The sequence below is a fragment of the Myotis myotis genome, unplaced genomic scaffold (assembly GCF_014108235.1).
Source record: "Myotis myotis isolate mMyoMyo1 unplaced genomic scaffold, mMyoMyo1.p scaffold_m19_p_17, whole genome shotgun sequence".
NCBI lineage: Eukaryota > Metazoa > Chordata > Mammalia > Chiroptera > Vespertilionidae > Myotis > Myotis myotis.
The window spans coordinates 11,348,611-11,365,905 of NW_023416321.1; the positions used below are offsets into that span (position 1 = coordinate 11,348,611).

Below are 17,295 nucleotides of genomic sequence, written 5' to 3' on the forward strand. Positions count from 1 at the left end.
CCCGTGACCAGCATATGACACGCTCAGGATGCTCGGACAGCTCAGGGCATGACTCGGTGTTACAAGGACAGAGCCCAGGCCAGCCCCCAGCCAGGAAGACAGAGATCACTGGCACATCATAAGTGTTTATTGAAATAAATTGAGTACTGCCTCCCCCCTTCACATGCAGGTGGGCACCCATAGAGCTCCCGATAGTTTCCAGGACCCGGGTGCCCGCCAACCTCCCCACCAGCCTCCACCGGGCCCAGGTGGTGCCAGTGCCCCCGTATCTGTTTCCCTCTGAAGCCCCTCCTCTAGCAAAGAGCAGCAAAGGGCTGGGTCCCAGGGACGGGGTGGCCCTCAAGCCACAGGCCCCGGGCAGGAATGAAGGGAGTCAGCATGCACTGGGTCCTGTCCCCCACTCCAGGCAGATGGAGGGCGGGGCCCCTTCTAGTCAGAGGCCCCGTAGCCCACTGGGAACTGGCCAGTGCTCCAGAAGCCGGGCTGAGTGCGCCTCCCGACAAGGACAGGTGCCATCCCTGGGCTGCTGGGATACACTCCATCCCCACGGGTGGGGGCTGGCCCCGCCCCTCCTTGTAGGCAGAGCCTGCACTGTCTTCCAGGTGAGGGAGGGCTGACAAACCCTGCCAGTCTAGCAGTTTCCAGGGGACCCAGAGTTGCCTCTGCCTGGCTAAGGTGAGGATTCGCCAGTTCAGTCCCACACAGGCATCGGTAGGGGGCGTCCTGTGTCCCCACCAGCTCTGAGTTTGTTCTGTGGGCAGGGAGGGCTCAGGTGCCCTCTGAGGGCAGCCGGAGGAGGAGTGGGCCTGCCTTAGAGAGCAGGGCAAACACAGGTCTGGCTGGGCCCCGGTAGGGGAGGACTGTAAGGTGTCCTTTCGTCATTGGGGCCGCAGGGCAGGGGAAGAAAAGGAGGGTTTTATCCTCCCGTCGCCTGAAGTCTGCACAGACGGCGCGGATAGCCATGCGCTTGCTCTGCTCTCCGATTGAGGAGGAGCCTGGAGTCTACCCTGAGTGCAGCGGGCCGCAGTGCCCACCGGCCTCCCTGGGAGCAGAGGGCTCTCCCACACACAGCCACCTTGGAGAGCCGAGAGGACCGACTCCACCCACCCACTCCTCCCCGGGTGCTCAGCCACCTGACAGCCCTGGGACCTGGCCCCATGGCAGGGCCTCTGAAAGGCAGGCAGGTAGACATGCCAGCTCACTGCAGGCCCCAGCACCACGGTGGCCTGAGGACAGAGAGTCAGACTGACCCAGGGACCTCTGGGCTCCCAGGCTGCCTTCAGCCCTGGCCTCCCTGCCCTCTTCCCATGATCTGCAACCTCCCCCAGGAACTCTGTGCCAAGCCAGTCCTGGAAGGCGATTTAGTACTGGGCCCTCTCCCTGGGCCTCCCTTTCTGGGGGGATCTTGGTCCAGACAGAGTGACAAGATGAGAGAGGGCATGTACCCCTGAGGCCGTGGGGCCGGGCCAGCCCAAGCTTGGCGCCCAGGCTCCACTTCCCCGGGAGCCTGTGCCCGCCGAGCGGTGGCTGCCCGTGCCTGGGTGCCATGCCTGCCTCGCTCTCCTCTAGGTCTTCTTGGCCTCCTGCTCCCGGCGCCGGAGCTTCTCGCGCTGCCGGGCAGCCTTCTCCTGGGCCTTGCGCTCCTTCTCAGCGGCCGCTGCCAGCTCCTTCACCTTCCGCTTCACCAGTGCCCGGTCATGCGAGCTGCTGAGCCCCAGGCTCTGGGGGAGGAGCTGAGAGTGAGGGACAGCGCCCCAGAACCACCCCCAGGTTCTGTGTGTCCAGGTGTGCCCTCCCCGGAGCTCCACCTGTCCTCTCTGAAGTGCAGCCTCCACCTCCCAGACCTGCCAGTGGATCAGAACCCTCAGGGCAAGAATGTGAACCGGGAGTAGTTGGTAGAGAAGAGGGTGGGGAGTACCAGGCCCTTTACCAGCACCCCAGCCCCCACCATCCTCCACTTCCCATAATCCCTGGCTCCCACTCCTCCACTCAGAATTTCAGCCTGACCATGACCCTGATGCCCAGAGATGGGGTGCAACTTGCCCAAGGTCACACAGCTGGTCAGTTGGTGAGGCCCCTTCCCACTCGAGACTTCCCGGGGGGCTCTCCTCCCCACTCCTTCCCCAAGCAACTTGGCAGAGGGTGGAAACAGGCCAGAACCTCCCAGCACAGACATCAGGCCCCTCCTGATCCCCCTCCATTACCACCCGCCTCCACTGAGAATCGGACAAGGTGATCAGGGGAGAGGCCTGCTTCCCACGATACGAGGAGACTCATCAGAGTCAAGAGTTAGATGAGATGAAGCCCTAAAGGTCAAGGCCTGGAGCTTGAAGGTCAAACTAAAGAACTGGGTTTCAGTGTCACTTTCAGAGTACAAAGATCGGGCCAGGGACCCTGCCTAGACGGCAGAGGTTAGGGCAGTAGGAGTGACAAGGTCAGGGTAGGGGAGCCCAATCCTTGAAGGTGGCCTCAGGCTGACCCACCTTCAGTTTGCTCCCATCCAGCTGCAGGAGCTGCGGCCCGTCCACCTGCCGGGCGGCAAACTCAGCGGCATACTGCTCCAGGTTGAGGCTGTGCAGCCACTGGCCCACCTGCTGACTGGTCCAGTGGTGGATCGTGGGAAGAGGTTCATCCAGGAACTGGGGCGGAGACCAAGGAGAGTGAGGGGGGCAGACCTGGCCTGGGGCCTGCACACCCGGCAGAGTCAGAGGCCAGGGCCTGCTCACCTCATCCGAAGACTGGGACAGCGTGTGGTAGGGGTAGGAGCACTTGGTCTCCTGCCGGGGACCACTCGGGATCTTGGGGCTGCTGCTGGGGGGTGTGGAGTCATCACTCAGGGTGGATTCCTAGACGGGAGGGCGTGCATGCTGCTGAGCAGAAAGCTTGCCCCCAGCTCAAGGGAGTCCCCGCAAACCACCCACCCCCATCTGGATGGAGATGTCCTGGACGAAGCACCAGGCACCCTATGCATGAGCCAGGAGCTGGGCAGGCACCACATGACTTGGTGACTCGTGAGAGGCACCAGGATGGGAGGCCTGTGGGAGGACATGGGGCTAGTATGAGCCAGGCAGAAAAGTTAGCAGGAATAGAGGAGACCTCAGGCTGGGTATACGCTAGGGGAATTAGAGTATTTAGTGATGTGCTGAACTGATGAAGCAATGAATGAATCAACAACTTAACTGATCAGAATATGAATAAGTGAACAAGTGAATGCACAAACTGAGATGGATGAATGAGTGAGCCACCGAATGGCTTTATGGAGGACTAAAGGACTCTAGGAATGCCTGATCCCAGCCCGAGCCAGAGTGGAGTATGCTTTCATGTCATCTGAGCCCTAGGGCCAGTATGGGGGCAAGAAGGCCATGGACTTACCTGAGAAGCTGACTTCTTAGGGCTGAAGCTCTCATGTTTAGGGGAGCAGGCAGGGGAGGTGGTGCTGCCGGAGGACGCCGAGCCCTTGCCACTGTCTGTGAACCAGGAAAAGGGCAGGAACGGGGAGCCCGCTGACCTGCTGGACCCCTCCACCGACTCCCTGTGGAGAGAGCAGCCTGCTTGGGTGTGGGCACCAAGGAGAGGGCCGGGCCCACAGGGAATTATGGGTAGAAGCTGAGGCTGAGGTGTGGTGGGTACCACTTACCTGCTGCCCATGGACAGGCGGTTGCTGCCCTTATCCTTCCGGCTCTTGCTAGTAGATGCTCGGCGTAAGGTGACCCTACGGGGAGGGAAGAGGGGGGTGGGCCAGTGCTGCACACTGTGCTACCCTGCGCCCCAACAGCTCCATGCCTTTGGCTCTGGTCCCTCCTCCACTCACCCCAGGTCCAGGAACTTCCGGCGAGTCTTCTTATCCAGGCCAATGGTGGGACTGGCAGGCTCAGGTGGGCTGGCATCCCGACTGTCATCTTTTGGGGAAGAGGGACGGAAACAGCCCGTGTGGTTGCCTACCTGCCTCCTCCAGCTGCCGGTGTGAGGTGCTGGAAATTCTCCCGACTTAGAATCATGCCATCTGGCTCTGGTGCCCCTCACTGGCTGTGTGACCCAGGACAGTCACTCTAACTCTCTGAGCTCCCTTCATCTCAAATACGGGGATATTTCATGGGACCTAATGGGATGTTTATGAAAACCTTATGCAAACCATAAACCACTCTGAAACGGTAGGGACCACTACTATTTCGTGTTAATTTTATCTTGGCCAACTTCTAACCAGCCTTCCAATCTTGCACCACATGTCACTTCCCCAGAGAAGCCTTCCAGGATGCTCCCAACTAGGTCCTGCCACCTTTTATATGCTCCCTTGTGGCGAGCGGCTACAGCGTTTGGACAGGTTCAAGCCTGGGACTAGTGAGAGGGCACGATCCTCTCGTGACAAAGCCACGTGTAAGTCCCAGCACAATTACAGCCAAAGGCTATGGCTGAACCTAGTAAGCTTGACCTTATGGTCCGAACCTGTGGCCCTACGTGGCTGAGTGATATGCGCTGCTGGAGGTGCAGCAAGGAAACAAAGCTTGATCAGGTGTGTGTAATTGAGTGGATTCGAAACCCTCGAAAACATTGTAAACATCCTGACCACGCCCTTACTTTACCTAGTGGAATCTGGCTATAAAATAAGGACCTGGCTTGGCTTGCAGGCGCTGTCTCTCCATCAGAGAAGCAGTGTCCAACCAAGACCCAGCTTTCCTCTTGCCCGCTACCAGCGGTCGCCAACCGGTGGTCCGCGAGGTCCGAAAAGGTGGCGACCGCTGCTTTAAGGAAACCTTTGGAGCAGGTCGCCAACCGGTGGACTATAAGAAACTATTTCATTGTTCCTCCCGGAAACTACAAGCCCCCGGAGGCTGAGAAACTGCATGTTTGCTCGCTTGTGCGCCGAGCGTCCCGTCGTAGGCGCTCAGATGAGTGAAACGAGGTGTTAACCACCGTCACCACCCCCGCCGCTCTGCACCCGGTCCAGCCCTGGGCTTCGGCGCCGCTGCGGTCCCCGCGCGCACCAGCAGGGGGCGCCGCGCGGGCCTCGCTCACCTTCGCTGTGCGGCTCCGCACGCAGGTGGCGGCGCACGAAGCTGGGCGAGCTGTCCGAGGAGGGCGCGGAGCGCGGCGGCGAGCAGGAGGCGGCGGCCAGGCCCTCGTGCGATGCGGCGTTGTGCAGGGGTCGGTAGCGGGTGAGCGGCGAGGGTGGCGGCTCATCCTCATCCAGGCTGCGCCGCAACCCCGGAGGCTCCAGGCAGAAGGAGCCCACGGCCGGAGACCCTGGGCCCGAGTGCAAAGGCGAGCGCAGCCGGTGCAGGGGGCTCCCGCAGCCGTCGGTCACCTGCGGGAGGGGCAGCCGCTCACCGCCATCCCTCCTCCCCGCTTCCCTGAGGGGCTGGGCGCCAGGCTCGCCCTGTAAACTGCACGGGAGCCTCTGAGGCATCTGTCTTTCGGGGGACCTAGAGGGGGTTCTCCCCATGCGGGCGGAGGGGTGGCTGGGCAGTGCGAGGGGGGAACAGGGGCAGGCAGTCACATAGGCTGGGGTTGAATCCCACCTCCTTCCATTACTGTGTGACTTTGTGACGGAACCTCTGAGCCTCCGTTTTCTCATCTTCCTTAAGGATGAAATGAGCCAAATGTGAAGGTAGCTACAGCTTGTGAGCATTATTAGATCAGAAGCCTGGGTGTGTGGCTTCCCTGGAAGAGGGTGTGGAGGGGCTCTCCAGGGGCAAGAAGAGTGGGTGGGGTATGTGTGATTGGGTGGGCGGCCCCAACCTTGCCTCCGGGCCCATCGGAGCCTTCACCATCCTCCGCAGAGCTGGCACTGTCCCGAAGCCTGGAGCGGGAAGGCCGGTGTCTACGGCCTTTGGCCAGCAGTTGGGCCCGGGCTTTGTGTAAACTGCTGTCCAGTCTGACGGTCTCTGGCACAGCCAAGTCTAGGTCTGCAAACCGGGGGGAGGGGGCAGAGACCAGAGGCATGAGGACAGCAAGCCCAGAGGCCCACCTCCAGTGGCCACCTGCACTCACGCCCCAGGCATTCAATGAATGTTTCCGAGTGCCAGGCACTGGGAGTGCAGATGAGATGGGTAATGGTCTCTCTCAGTCTCCGGGGAAGCAGACACGTTGGCACATAGATACAGCCGGGTGGTGGAACCCTCACAGGCGGAGGAGGGGGTGGGGGGGGAGACAGGACCGCCCTGGCTGGCTGGGTCAGAGGAGGACACGCCAGGGCTGGGTTTTAAGATCTGCATATGCCAAGTTGGCGAGACTTGTATATGCAATGCTGGGAAGTAGGGCAGCGGGGCCAAGGGGGCACCAGCCGGGCAGCTGGAAGGTATAGGTCTGTGGAGGGAAGGGCTGGGGGATGAGACTGGAGAGATCACAGTAGCAATGGCTATCACTGAGGAAGTGCCGACTGCACCAGGCTAGGGCAGTTATTTTGCGCATTTTAGAGCTGAGCAAACTTGAGGCTCAGAGAGGGAAGGTCTGCCTGAAGCCACCAGCTAGCAGTGGTCTGGGATCGGAACCTGGCTAGTCTGGCTCCAGAGGCTGGCCCCGCTGGGGACACCGGCTTGCTGTGCCATGCTCAGGGTCACACTCAGAGAGAGCGCCACTGGCTCTCCGGGGAACTGGAGCAGAGGGGTCCCTGCTCCCCACCCCCTCCCCCTCCACACACACAACCCAGTGGCAGCTGCAGGGAGGAAAACTCAGCGCCCTGAGGCCGGGGGCCTGTCCTGGGGTCTGTGCCCAGGGCCAGGTCCTGGCCGAGGATGTGGAGGAAGAGCTGGCAAACCCAGCGAGTGGGTGATGCATAAGCCCTGCTGCTCCCAGTTCCATTTGCTCTGCAGTGTCTCTCAACCTCCGAGCCGCCAGGCAGAGAAGGTTCTTCCAGGACTTCAGGATGGATTTAGACCAGTGGTTCTCAACCTTCTGGCCCTTTAAATACAGTTCCTCATGTTGTGACCCCAACCATAAAATTATTTTCGTTGCTACTTCATCACTGTCATGTTGCTAGTGTTATGAATCGTCATGTAAATATCTGATATGCAGGATGGTCTTAGGCGGTCGTTCGACTGCCAAAGGGGTCGCGACCCACAGGTTGAGAACCGCTGATTTAGACCTTTCTTCCCACCCTACCTCCTGTGAGCTCAGGGATCCCATCCCATCCCCCAGGCCGGTTCTGTGCTGTCTGCTCCTCTTTCTCTTGTCTGCAGACATCCCAGAGGCTCTCCTGGCTTAACAACCACCCATGTCTATTTCCAGCCCTGACCCCGCCCCTGAATCCCAAACCTGGGCACCTCAGCACCTACCAGGCACCTCATACTCAACCCATCAAAACCCACCCACCACCTGGCCTCAAACTGGTTTCTCTGTCCCGTGGCTCAGTGAAAGGCCTCCTCCTTCACCCGGTTGCTGCCCTGACCCTCAGCCTCAGACCCAGGTGGTCACTCATGTGTCCAGCTGCCTGACATCTCCACGTGCATGGCCAATGGGCATCTTCAATGCGCATGTCAGAACTGGACTCCCCACCCCCAAGCTGCTCCTCCCAGTCTGCCCAGCTCAGCAAATGGCAGCTTTATCCTTCCAGCTTCTCGGAGCAAACCCCTGGAGTCATCGCTGGGTCCTCTTTCTCCCTCCCGCCCTACCCACCCATCCGTCCAGTTCCTCTTCGCTCCACTTCTGGCAGATATCTACACGGACTGAAATGTTTATGGTGAAATGACAAGATGTTTTGGATTAGGTTCAAAATAATCCCGGGCAGAGGAGTGGGGCGCAAAGGGACAGAGACGGAGCAAGGCTAATCCACACGCCGACGATGGCTGCGGCCAAGTGACAAGTACGTGCACATGATGGAGAGCACAGTGCTATTCTCTCCGCTTTTGAGTTCCCACAATAAAATAGTGTTCGTATGTGTCTGTGTTACGCACACGCACATGCATGTATGCATATGGGGAGAAAGAGGAGAGACAGTCCACAGAAGAGTAGGGGAGAAAAAGAGAGGATAGGAGAGAGGAGGGGAAGGAAGGAGAGGGTACGGTAGAGGAGGGGAGACGAAAGAGAACTCCTCACAGCCTGTCTAGGTCATCATCTCCTCTCGCCTCCCAGCTGGTATTCCCTCCTCCTCCTTTTCCCATTTACAGTCTATTTTCAACACCGCCGCCAGAGTGATCCTGATAAAACATGTCAGCCCCTGTCACTCCTCTGTGACTTCCATCTCACACAGAGGAAGAACCTGCGTCTCCCAGGAGCCTTCCACCCCGAGTCTGCCCTCTGAGAGACAGTCTGTGCCACCTCTCTGAGCTTCTGCTTCTCTCCCTCTCCCCACTCCAGCCGTCCTGGTTGCCTGGCTCTTCCTCATGTTGGCCTAACCTGCACCTCGGGGCCTTTGCACTTCCTCTTCCTGTCCTGCAGGCTCTAGCCACGATTTCTGCATGGTTCTCACCTCCTTCCGGTCTTGGCTTAAATACTCTGAGGACTTCCCCGACCACATAATCTACAATAATAAAAGGCTAATATGCAAACAGACCAACGGCAGAATGACCGGTCGCTATGATGCACACTGACCACCAGGGGGCAGACAACACAGGAGCTGCCCTCTGGTGGTCACTGTGCTCCCACAGGGGGAGCACCGCTCAGCGAGAAGCCCGGCTCACAGCTGGTGAACGCAGCGGCGGTGGCGGGAGACTCTCCCTCCTCTGCAGTAGTGCTAAGGATGTCTGACTGCCAGCTTAGGCCCGCTTAAGCCAGCATTCGGACATCCCCAAGGGCTCCTGAACTGCGAGAGGGTGCAGGCCAGGCTGAGGGACTCCCCCTGAGTGCATGAATTTCATGCACCAGGCCTCTAATCTAAAATACCCCCAGAACCTATTTTTCACATATCTATTTTTTCCTGTGTTGTGTATCATTCCCTAGAATACTGTAGATCTTACTTATTTCATTTACTGTCTCTGCACCCTTTAGAAGGGCAGCTCCACCAGCACAGATGTTTCTATTTTGTCCATTGCTCTAACACAGGCACAGAATGGTGCCTGGTATGTAGTGGTTAGAAAAGATTATATTAATGAAAGGACAGGTTTGCCTCCTCACACCCCTGGAACCTGGCCTCTTTCTCCAACAGGACTGATTGCCTTAAACCAGGCCTTCCCCAGCTGCCCACCTGCCACCTCCCCCTCCACCACCCACCCTCACCCTACCCCACTGTCCCAGAGCATGGCCTCGGCACCCTCCATTCTTAGTTCCCTGCTCCTAACGTGTGCAGGCTCTTTTCTCTCTCCCCTCCCACTTTCTACAAGTTCTGACTGTGTCTCATACTCTCCTGCTTTTGAAAGCCCGGGCAGAGGGTCAGGGGTGAGGGGTGGGGAGTGGCCTTCCCAACATCAAGTCCATGCCCTCGGCCCTCCATTCAAGTCCTGAGGGGCCAGCGCCCCCTCTGCTGAGCTGCCCTCACTCCCTCCTCGGCACAGCGTGCTCGGATGGGCACACCTTGGTTAAGAGCAGAAGCCCTGGGGCCAGATGGCCTGGGTTGAACCCAGTCCTGCCACTTGCTGGCTGGTCGGCCCTGAACAAGTTACTTACGTTTAGCTAACTGCTTCCTCGTCTGTAAAATGGGGCCATACCAGCAGTCTCTTCCTTACGGAGCCGTGAGCACCACATAAGAGAATTCATGTAACGTGCTTCCCCATATCACCTGTGACGTGGTAAGTGCTCACAGGCACTGGCTGCAGTGGGCACTGGATGGAACCGCTTATACTGATACCCAGACACCAGCCTCTACCTTCCTGTCCCACCTCCATCCCTGTGCTCCCGCTGCTCTCTCTGCTCCATCACTCACCACCCTTTGGCCCTCAACTCCAACATGTCACCTCGTCGCCTCCCCCCATTCCGGACAGCCACTATGATCTGGTTGGGCATGAGTGTCCCATGCCAGTCTACACAGCAGAAGTGACACCCTTGCCTGTCCACAGGTACCCTATGAGCCTGGTGTGGGGCCTGGCGAGGGTAGGTGCTCAGTAGGCGTTTGACAAGCGAGGTAAAGCCACACTTCCACGGACAGGTGCAGAGCTGGGCAGAGAAGGACCCCAGTTCCACGCAAGTGCTGGTGAGGTCACTGCCCAACACCGCCCACGTCCCATCCTCTGCACAGCACCCCGCACCTTCTCCCCTCTCCCTGTTTAGTCGTGTGGGCTTTGTTACCCGCCCCCCTGCTCGGCCCTGGGCTAGAATTCACGCTCCATGATGGCGGTGACTTTGGCTTGTTCGGCAGTACCTCTAATACTTGTCAAATGTAGGAGGAAGACAGGCAGTGACTGGGGCCACTGTTCTAGATGAGGTCGCCAGGCTGAGGTGTGGGTGACAATACCGAGCCAAGGCTGCAGAAAGAACAAGAGGGGATGGCATGGTCTCGGGCTTGGAGTGCCCGGCGACCAGCAGGCGCCAGTGCAGCCAGCAGTGCAGGCCCAGGGCTGAGCTGGGGAAGGCTCCCCTCTGTTCCCTGCCCCCTGACACTGGAAGCAGTGAGGACTGCGGACTGAAGACAGAACAATAACAGCTAATACTCACTGGCTGGTCTAAGTGCTTCACAATTACTAGCTCGTTTAAACCTCCCACAGCCCTATGAGAAGAGACTTCGGGAATCCCCAGGCAGTCTGAATATGGCTGGTGAAGAGCCTGCGGGTTACAGGCAGCCTGGCTCCCAAGGCTCGGTTTGTAACTAACAAGTCGGCTGTACCTCCTCTGAGGCCTAGATGGGAGTGACTTCTGAGTCCAAACCCTCATTTTACAGGTGGGGAAGGTGAGGCTGGGAGAGGAAAGGTTTAACCCAGGGGCAGAGGTCATGGCATGCAGGTCTCCGGGCTCCCAGGCCAGCGTTCTTGCCACTCTGGGGGGTGCGAGGGCTCAGCTGGTGACCAGCCACCCTGAGTTACATGATGGAGTGCACAGTGCTATTCTCCCTACGTTTGGTTTCCCACAACAAAATATTGTTGGCACGTGTCTGTGTTACACACACTCACATACATGCATAGGGATGGGCAGAAAGAGGAGGGCCAGGGAAAGGGCCCTTTGCTCCTGACTCTGAGCCATGACCACAGGACCATGGTCATCTTACCTTGGAGGATCTAGGGAGCAAGGTAGGACAGTCCCTCCTCCAGCCCTGGCTCTCCCGGCCCCTCCCTTTCTTCCATCCTTCCCTCCAGATGCTTCCCTCCCCACTCTCCCCCTGGGAGCTACTCAGGCCCAGGGCAGTGGGAAGTCTTGAATATTTAATTGCCTTTTGCCTTGGGGAAGCAGGCAGGGCTGACAGGGAGAAGGAAAACAGGAAGGGTTGGGGTGGGAGAGGGGTGTGGAGGAAGAAGGGCCTCTGTCAGGCCAGAGGTCAGGCCAGGCCTGGGTGGAGGTGGAGCAGCTCTGAGTCTGAGTCTGAGGCCCAGCCGCAGTTCATGGGGGGCGGGGGGGGGGGGGGAGGGGTGTCTCCTAGAGGCAAACCCTCCACAGTTCCCAGGGAGAGTGAGTGGAAAGCGGCATCCCCCAGGAGCAGGGAGGCGGCAGTTCCTGGCATGGCCAGGGCATGTGGCAGGGGCAGGGGAGAAGGAGGTGAGCAGGGGAGGGGGAAGAGGAAAGGGAAGGAAGGTGGAGAAGTCAGGGGAGGAGAAGCTGGGAGGCCCTGTGGCCTTCCACACCCAGGAGCCCCTCAAGGTCATGCACACCAATGTGAGTTCTGAAAGCTGCACACGACAGGCTTCAGGCGCTTCCGTCTGTCTCCACCTCTCCTCCATGTTCCCTTGCTCACTGACTCCTGCACCAATTCCAGCTGGGAAACAGCCTTTCCACCCCACTGTATGCTGGGAACTCTGCCCTGCTGGTTGTCTATCCCCAATTCATACAATAGAAAGGTTGCAGCGGGTAAAGGACGGTGCAGGCAGGTGTGTGCACGCACCCCGGTGTGTACTGAGACTGCGTGTTATGCATTTGAGTTCTGTGTACATCCATACAGAGTGAGGTCGCTTGTGTATGCAAATTAAAAGTGATGTGTGTCACCTGTTCTGGCGGGTACAGGTGTACCGCATCGTGACTGAGAGCAGGGAATTGGCAACCTGGAGTCCCAGCTCTGCCATGAACCTACCACGTGATCTTTAAAGCAAGTCACTCCAGCACTGTGCCCGAGCTCCTTGTCTGTAAAATGGACACACTCCTTAGCATCAGTGTGAGGATTCAATGAGACGTGCGTGGGAGATGGGGGTGCTGGCCTTAGTGCCTGGCATGAGACAGCACTTATTAAAAGAGGATCCTTATTAATATTGCTGCTGTTGTAATTGCCATGTCCAGATGTGTGACAAAGAATCAGGCTGTACGACCACAACATAGACACTTCACACACACACACACACACACACACACACTAAAGTCCCCAAGGGACTCCTCCCTGCCACCCCACGCCAAGGGCCAGGTGGCCCTGGCAAAAGATAAAGCCAAATAGAACTTACCAAACACCTCATCAGCGGCTTCTCGGAGCTTTGAAGAAGCCATGGCTCAAGAGAGCTGGGGAGAACAAAGGGGCAGACAGAGAAAGACCATGGGTAAGAGGTTCAGGTTGGTGGAGGCCAGGGAGCCAGCAATGGCTAACTGCTCCTGGCCTCTGGCCCCTCCCCTCCCCTCAGAACTCTTCCTCAGGCCCCTGGAAGAGAAGTTATCTGAACGATAGCGACAGCGGTAGCCCGGATTGTGGCGGGTGGGGCAGGAGGCAGAACAGAAGGCAGGGGCAGAAGCAGGTCCAAGGTGTAGACACAGGCTGAGTCCTGTGGTCATGGTCCCAGCTGATTTGCCGTGTGCCTCCACCCAGTGGAGGTCACAGTACTTTCCCCCTTCACTCTCTCAGGCCTTTCCTTCGTTAGCTTTCCCAGAAAACTTTTACTCATCATAAACTGTCCAACAGAAAATCTAGGAGAAATCTTGGAGATTCTTAAATCCAATCCACTCATTTTACAAATAAAGCAACAGGGAGAATGGCCTAAGATCACATAACAAGTTAATGGCAATATCAGGACCAGAACTCAGGTTCTTCCACCATCCATCTACCTACCTCCCTACCTACACACTCATCCAACCATCATCCCTCCCTCCCTCCATCCATCCATCCACCTCCCTCCCTCCCTCCCTACTTACACATTCATCCACCCATCATCCATCCATCCCTCCCTCCATCCACCTCCCTCCCTCCCTACACATTCATCCACCCATCATCCATCCATCCATCCCTCCATTGCTCCATCCATCCACCCATCATCCATCCATCCATCCATCCATCCATCCCTCCATCTTTGCATCCATCAGTTCATACTATCCACCCATCCGCCTTCCAATCCATCACCCAGTCCTACCTCCCTACCCCCATCATTGGTGCGCTCACCACCTGCCTTCCTGAACACAAGCTACTCAGGAAGCTGGCGCCATCAGCAGCAGAGCCACTGTTCTTGACAAACTCGCAGTTCTAGACAGACTCACAGATGCCAGAGGGTACGAGGAGTACTCACAGCATGGCAGTGGACAGCCAACTCTCTATGATGCATTGAGCATGTTCTGGGAAGAAGTGCAGATGGGTGGGGGGCTGATTTTGTGGTTTTGGTGGGAAGCAAGGAGGGCAGGTGGGGAAGCAGGATATATGCAGCTGAAGCAATTGGGGCTTCCCAGCAGATACAGGATCGCAGCAGCCGACACCAAGGCCTGGGTGTCAGAGGGGCAGGGGAATACTGGATGAAGGGGGAGCGAGGAAGCTCAGGGGCAGGGCACACTGCATTCCAGGGCCATGATCTCCAGTTACTGCTTTTTTGTTTGTTTGTTTTTTCATTCTCACCCCAGGATATTTTTCCATTGATTTTTAGGGAGAATGGAAGAGAGAAGGAAAGACAGAAACATTGATGTGAGAGAAACACATCCATTGGTTGCCTCCTGCATGAGCCCCGACCAGGGCCTGGGCTGGGGAGGAGCCTACAACCAAAGTACATGCCCTTGACCGAATCAAACCCGGGACCCTTTAGTCCACAAGCCGACGCTCTATCCACTGAACCAAACTGGCTAGGGCTCCAGTTACTTCTAACACTCCGGTCTGCATGAGAAGGGCAGGGCACTGGGTTAGACCAGACATGTGGTAGGTGTAAGAAAGCTAAGTCACGTGCCTGGGGCCTTTCCCAGCTGTCCCGTTATTACAGAGACATCGTCTCACGGAGCGCTAGCCAGGCTTGGGACTCTTAGTATCCCCACGTTATGGGTGTGGAAACCAAGATACAGGAGATCACTGGCAGAACGCCACCTTGACCCGGGTCTCCCGCCCCTCAGCCCTGTCCTGGGCGAGGATCTGCAGTTTTGGAAGATGCTCATAAGGAAAGGATGCCGAGGGGAGAAAGGTAGAGGAAAGGGGGCCGCTCCATACTGACTAGAACTGGGAGAAGCAGGCTCTATGGGTGCTTGGGGCTGAAAACAGGAAATGAGGTATCAGAAGGGGCCAGGTATATGGGCCCTCCAAGAACCCTCCTGCCACTCCTGAACTCTGGGTGCAAGTAGCAAAGAAGTTGTAGGACCCCTCTTCCTGTCCTGAAGGGCCAGAGGGGCAGGGAGGCTGCCCCTAAGAATAAACCACATTTCCTCATTCCATCACAAAGCTGCATCTGACCAGCACACAGCTGCCACCTCCTCCAGAAAGCCATCCTAGATAGCCCTCCGTCCTCCCATGTGTCTATGTAACTTCTAAATCCACCCTTACCCAAGCACTGGGAAGAGGAATTTTTCATATTTCATTGATTCTCTAAGTGGGTCATATCTCTCCCACATCTGAATGGGAGCTCCCTGAGGAGCGGGGACAGTATTCCCCACCAGACTAGGGACGCTCTGAAGGTAAGAATGAGCCCTGGCCGGTATGGCTGCGTTGGCTGGAGCACTGTCCCACACAGGAAAGGTCATGGGTTGGATTCCGGGTCAGGATACATACTCAGGTTGAGGGTTCGATCCCCGGTCAGGTACGTACCGGAGACAACTGACAGATGTTTCTCTCTCACACTGGTCTGTCTCTCTCTCAAATCAATAGCAAACAAACAAGCATATCCTTGGGTGAGGATTTAAAAAGAAAAAGTAAATTTAAAAAAAGATAAGAATGGAGGCTCCCCGAGGGAAGCTGTGGTGACTCCTCTCTTAGACAACCTGACATGGAGATCCCATGTGCTCTTAACATTTTTATTGATTTCAAATTTTTTTAATCCTCGCCCGAGTAGTGAGGATATTTTTCCCCATTGATTTTTAGAGAGAGTGGAAGGGAGGGGGAAAGAGAGAGAAATATCGATGTGAGAGAGAGACATCAATTGGTTGCCTCCCCCTCCAGCAGCCCAACCAACTGGGCCAGGGATTGAACCTGCAACCAGGTACATGCCCTTGACTGGGAATCGAACCCCCAACCCACCGCTCTAACCACTGAGAAAAGCAAGGGGCCCGGGTGTTCTTTATTCAAGGCCAGTCCAGGTGGAGACCCTCTGGGGAAAGGAGTCCTCTGTCAGGTGCCCTCAGGGGAGGGCGGGGCTTCCAGCTCCCACCTGCGCCCAATCCATTCTGATTCAGCACAAACTGCTTTCTTCCCCACCTTCACCCAGAACTCCCTGTGGCTGGGGGACCCTCCTTACTCTGGAAGCAGGACATCCAGGGGGTCACCGGGCCTCTCCCACTCAACCCCCTCATTCCAAAGCTGAGCCATCACACTCCTACACGCACACACACACACACACACACACACACACACACGCACACACACACTCAGCCAGGTAACTGCCACAGGGAGAGATGAACCTGTCCCTCCGCTCACAGTCTGAGCTCTGACTCTACTGGGCGCTCCTTCCAATTCTCGGAAGAGGAGCTCCAATGACCTTTGACCCCTTTCTGGGAGCCAGGTGAGCTCAAAGCTTCTTGGGACCCAGGGGAAGGAGAAAGAGAAAGAAAGGGGCACAGCCCGGAGAGAGAGGGGTAGCAGGAACAGACCGGTTGGGGTGCGGGGGTCAGTCCACAGAGCCCCAGAGAGAAGGAAGAAGGAGAGGAGACAACGGGGCTGGGGAGAGCGGAGGTGAGAGGGAACCGGCAGCCCCGAGGGAGGCCCAAGGGGGGCTGTGGAGAGGGGTGGCCCCGGCCGGGCAGCTGGAGGAAAGGCGCCCTGGAGGAGCAGAACGGACCGAGAGAGAAGTGCAACTGGGAAAGGCTGGAGGAATGGCCGGCAGAGGAGGCTGGGGTGCGAGGAGGCAGTTGGGCAGCCAGAGAAAGCCAAGCCCCTCGCCCATAGGCCCAGGCTGGGGGCGTCCGGCAAGCGTGCCCCCCCCCGCCCCCCGGCGCCGCTGGAGCTGGGGGAGAGGTGGAGGGCAGGCACCCACTGCACCCTAGGGCCCCACTCCCCCATCACAGCCTCTCGGACAGTTTCTTCCCAATCCATCAGCCCCTCGCGGCGTTGGACAAGAAAGAGTTAAGCCCTCTCCCCCTCCTCCCACGCCAGTTTTTTAAATTAATTTATCCCGGCAGCGGGCTGGAGGGAGAGGATTAGGGACACCATCCTGTCCCCGTCCCCTCCCCTGGCAGCCCGGCTCCCCGGCTCCGCGCAGCCCCCCAGGGACGGGGAAGAAAGGCCCGCCGCTTCACTCCGTCCAGCCCCCCTCGGGGCCCCCGCAGCCCGCTTCCCCGCCCGCCCGGGCCGGCCCCTCACCTCCAGCATCGGTCATCTTCAGCGTCCGGCGCCTAAGGAACCCCCGGGCCCCTGGTGCTCCGGGCGGGGGCCGTCACCCCGGCCGCGGGGGGCTCCGGGCGGGCTCGGTCCGCTCCATCCCAGGAGTGGGGTGGGGGCGGCGAGGAGGGTCCCGAAGCCGGAGGGGGGGCGTGGGGAGCGCTGGGGAGGGTTTGCTGCGAGCAGGAGGCGCCGGCGGGGCTGGACCGGGAGACCTAATGGGAGGATGCTCCGTGCGTGTGCGTGAGTGTGTGTGCGTGTGTGTGTGTGCGGTGTGGGGGGGGGAGGAGGGAGAGGGGGGGAGAGAGAGAGAGAGAGAGAGAGAGAGAGAGAGAGAGCCAGCCACCTCCCCGCCCGCCAGGCCCCCTGGACGCGGCCCCTCCCCCGCCGGGCAGGCCGTTGCGCGTCGCGTCGCGGCGGTGGGGGTCTCGGGGTCCCCCGGAAGGGGCGATGCAGGGGGCGCGCGGCGGGGAGGTGGGCGCCCGGGAGACAAAGAGCGGGGGGAGGGGGAGGGGCGGAGGCGGCCGGCCGCCCGGCGAAGGGTTCGGAGTTGTCGCTACTTCTCAGCCCGGGAGTCGGGGCCCGGGGGGAGT

General features: G+C 58.5%; 1 protein-coding gene across 3 annotated transcripts; it reads right to left on the bottom strand.

Annotated features, from left to right (window-relative positions):
- Nucleotides 1-114: 114 nt before the first annotated feature.
- Nucleotides 115-16,968, bottom strand: SAMD14 (sterile alpha motif domain containing 14). Of its 3 annotated transcripts, XM_036339313.1 has the most exons (10): nt 16,685-16,967; nt 12,444-12,498; nt 5,737-5,903; nt 5,014-5,302; nt 3,812-3,899; nt 3,638-3,712; nt 3,373-3,532; nt 2,727-2,846; nt 2,484-2,639; nt 115-1,721 (listed from the first exon to the last, which is right to left on the bottom strand). In XM_036339313.1, exons 2-10 carry the CDS (start codon nt 12,484-12,486, stop codon nt 1,566-1,568), a joined length of 1,254 nt encoding a protein of 417 aa, XP_036195206.1. In that variant the 5' UTR covers nt 12,487-12,498; nt 16,685-16,967; the 3' UTR covers nt 115-1,565. The 3 variants fall into 3 exon arrangements, with proteins under 3 accessions (XP_036195206.1, XP_036195205.1, XP_036195208.1); XM_036339312.1 differs by having other exon boundaries at nt 2,484-2,846; nt 16,685-16,968; XM_036339315.1 differs by lacking the exon at nt 5,737-5,903 and having other exon boundaries at nt 2,484-2,846; nt 16,685-16,968.
- Nucleotides 16,969-17,295: the final 327 nt, after the last annotated feature.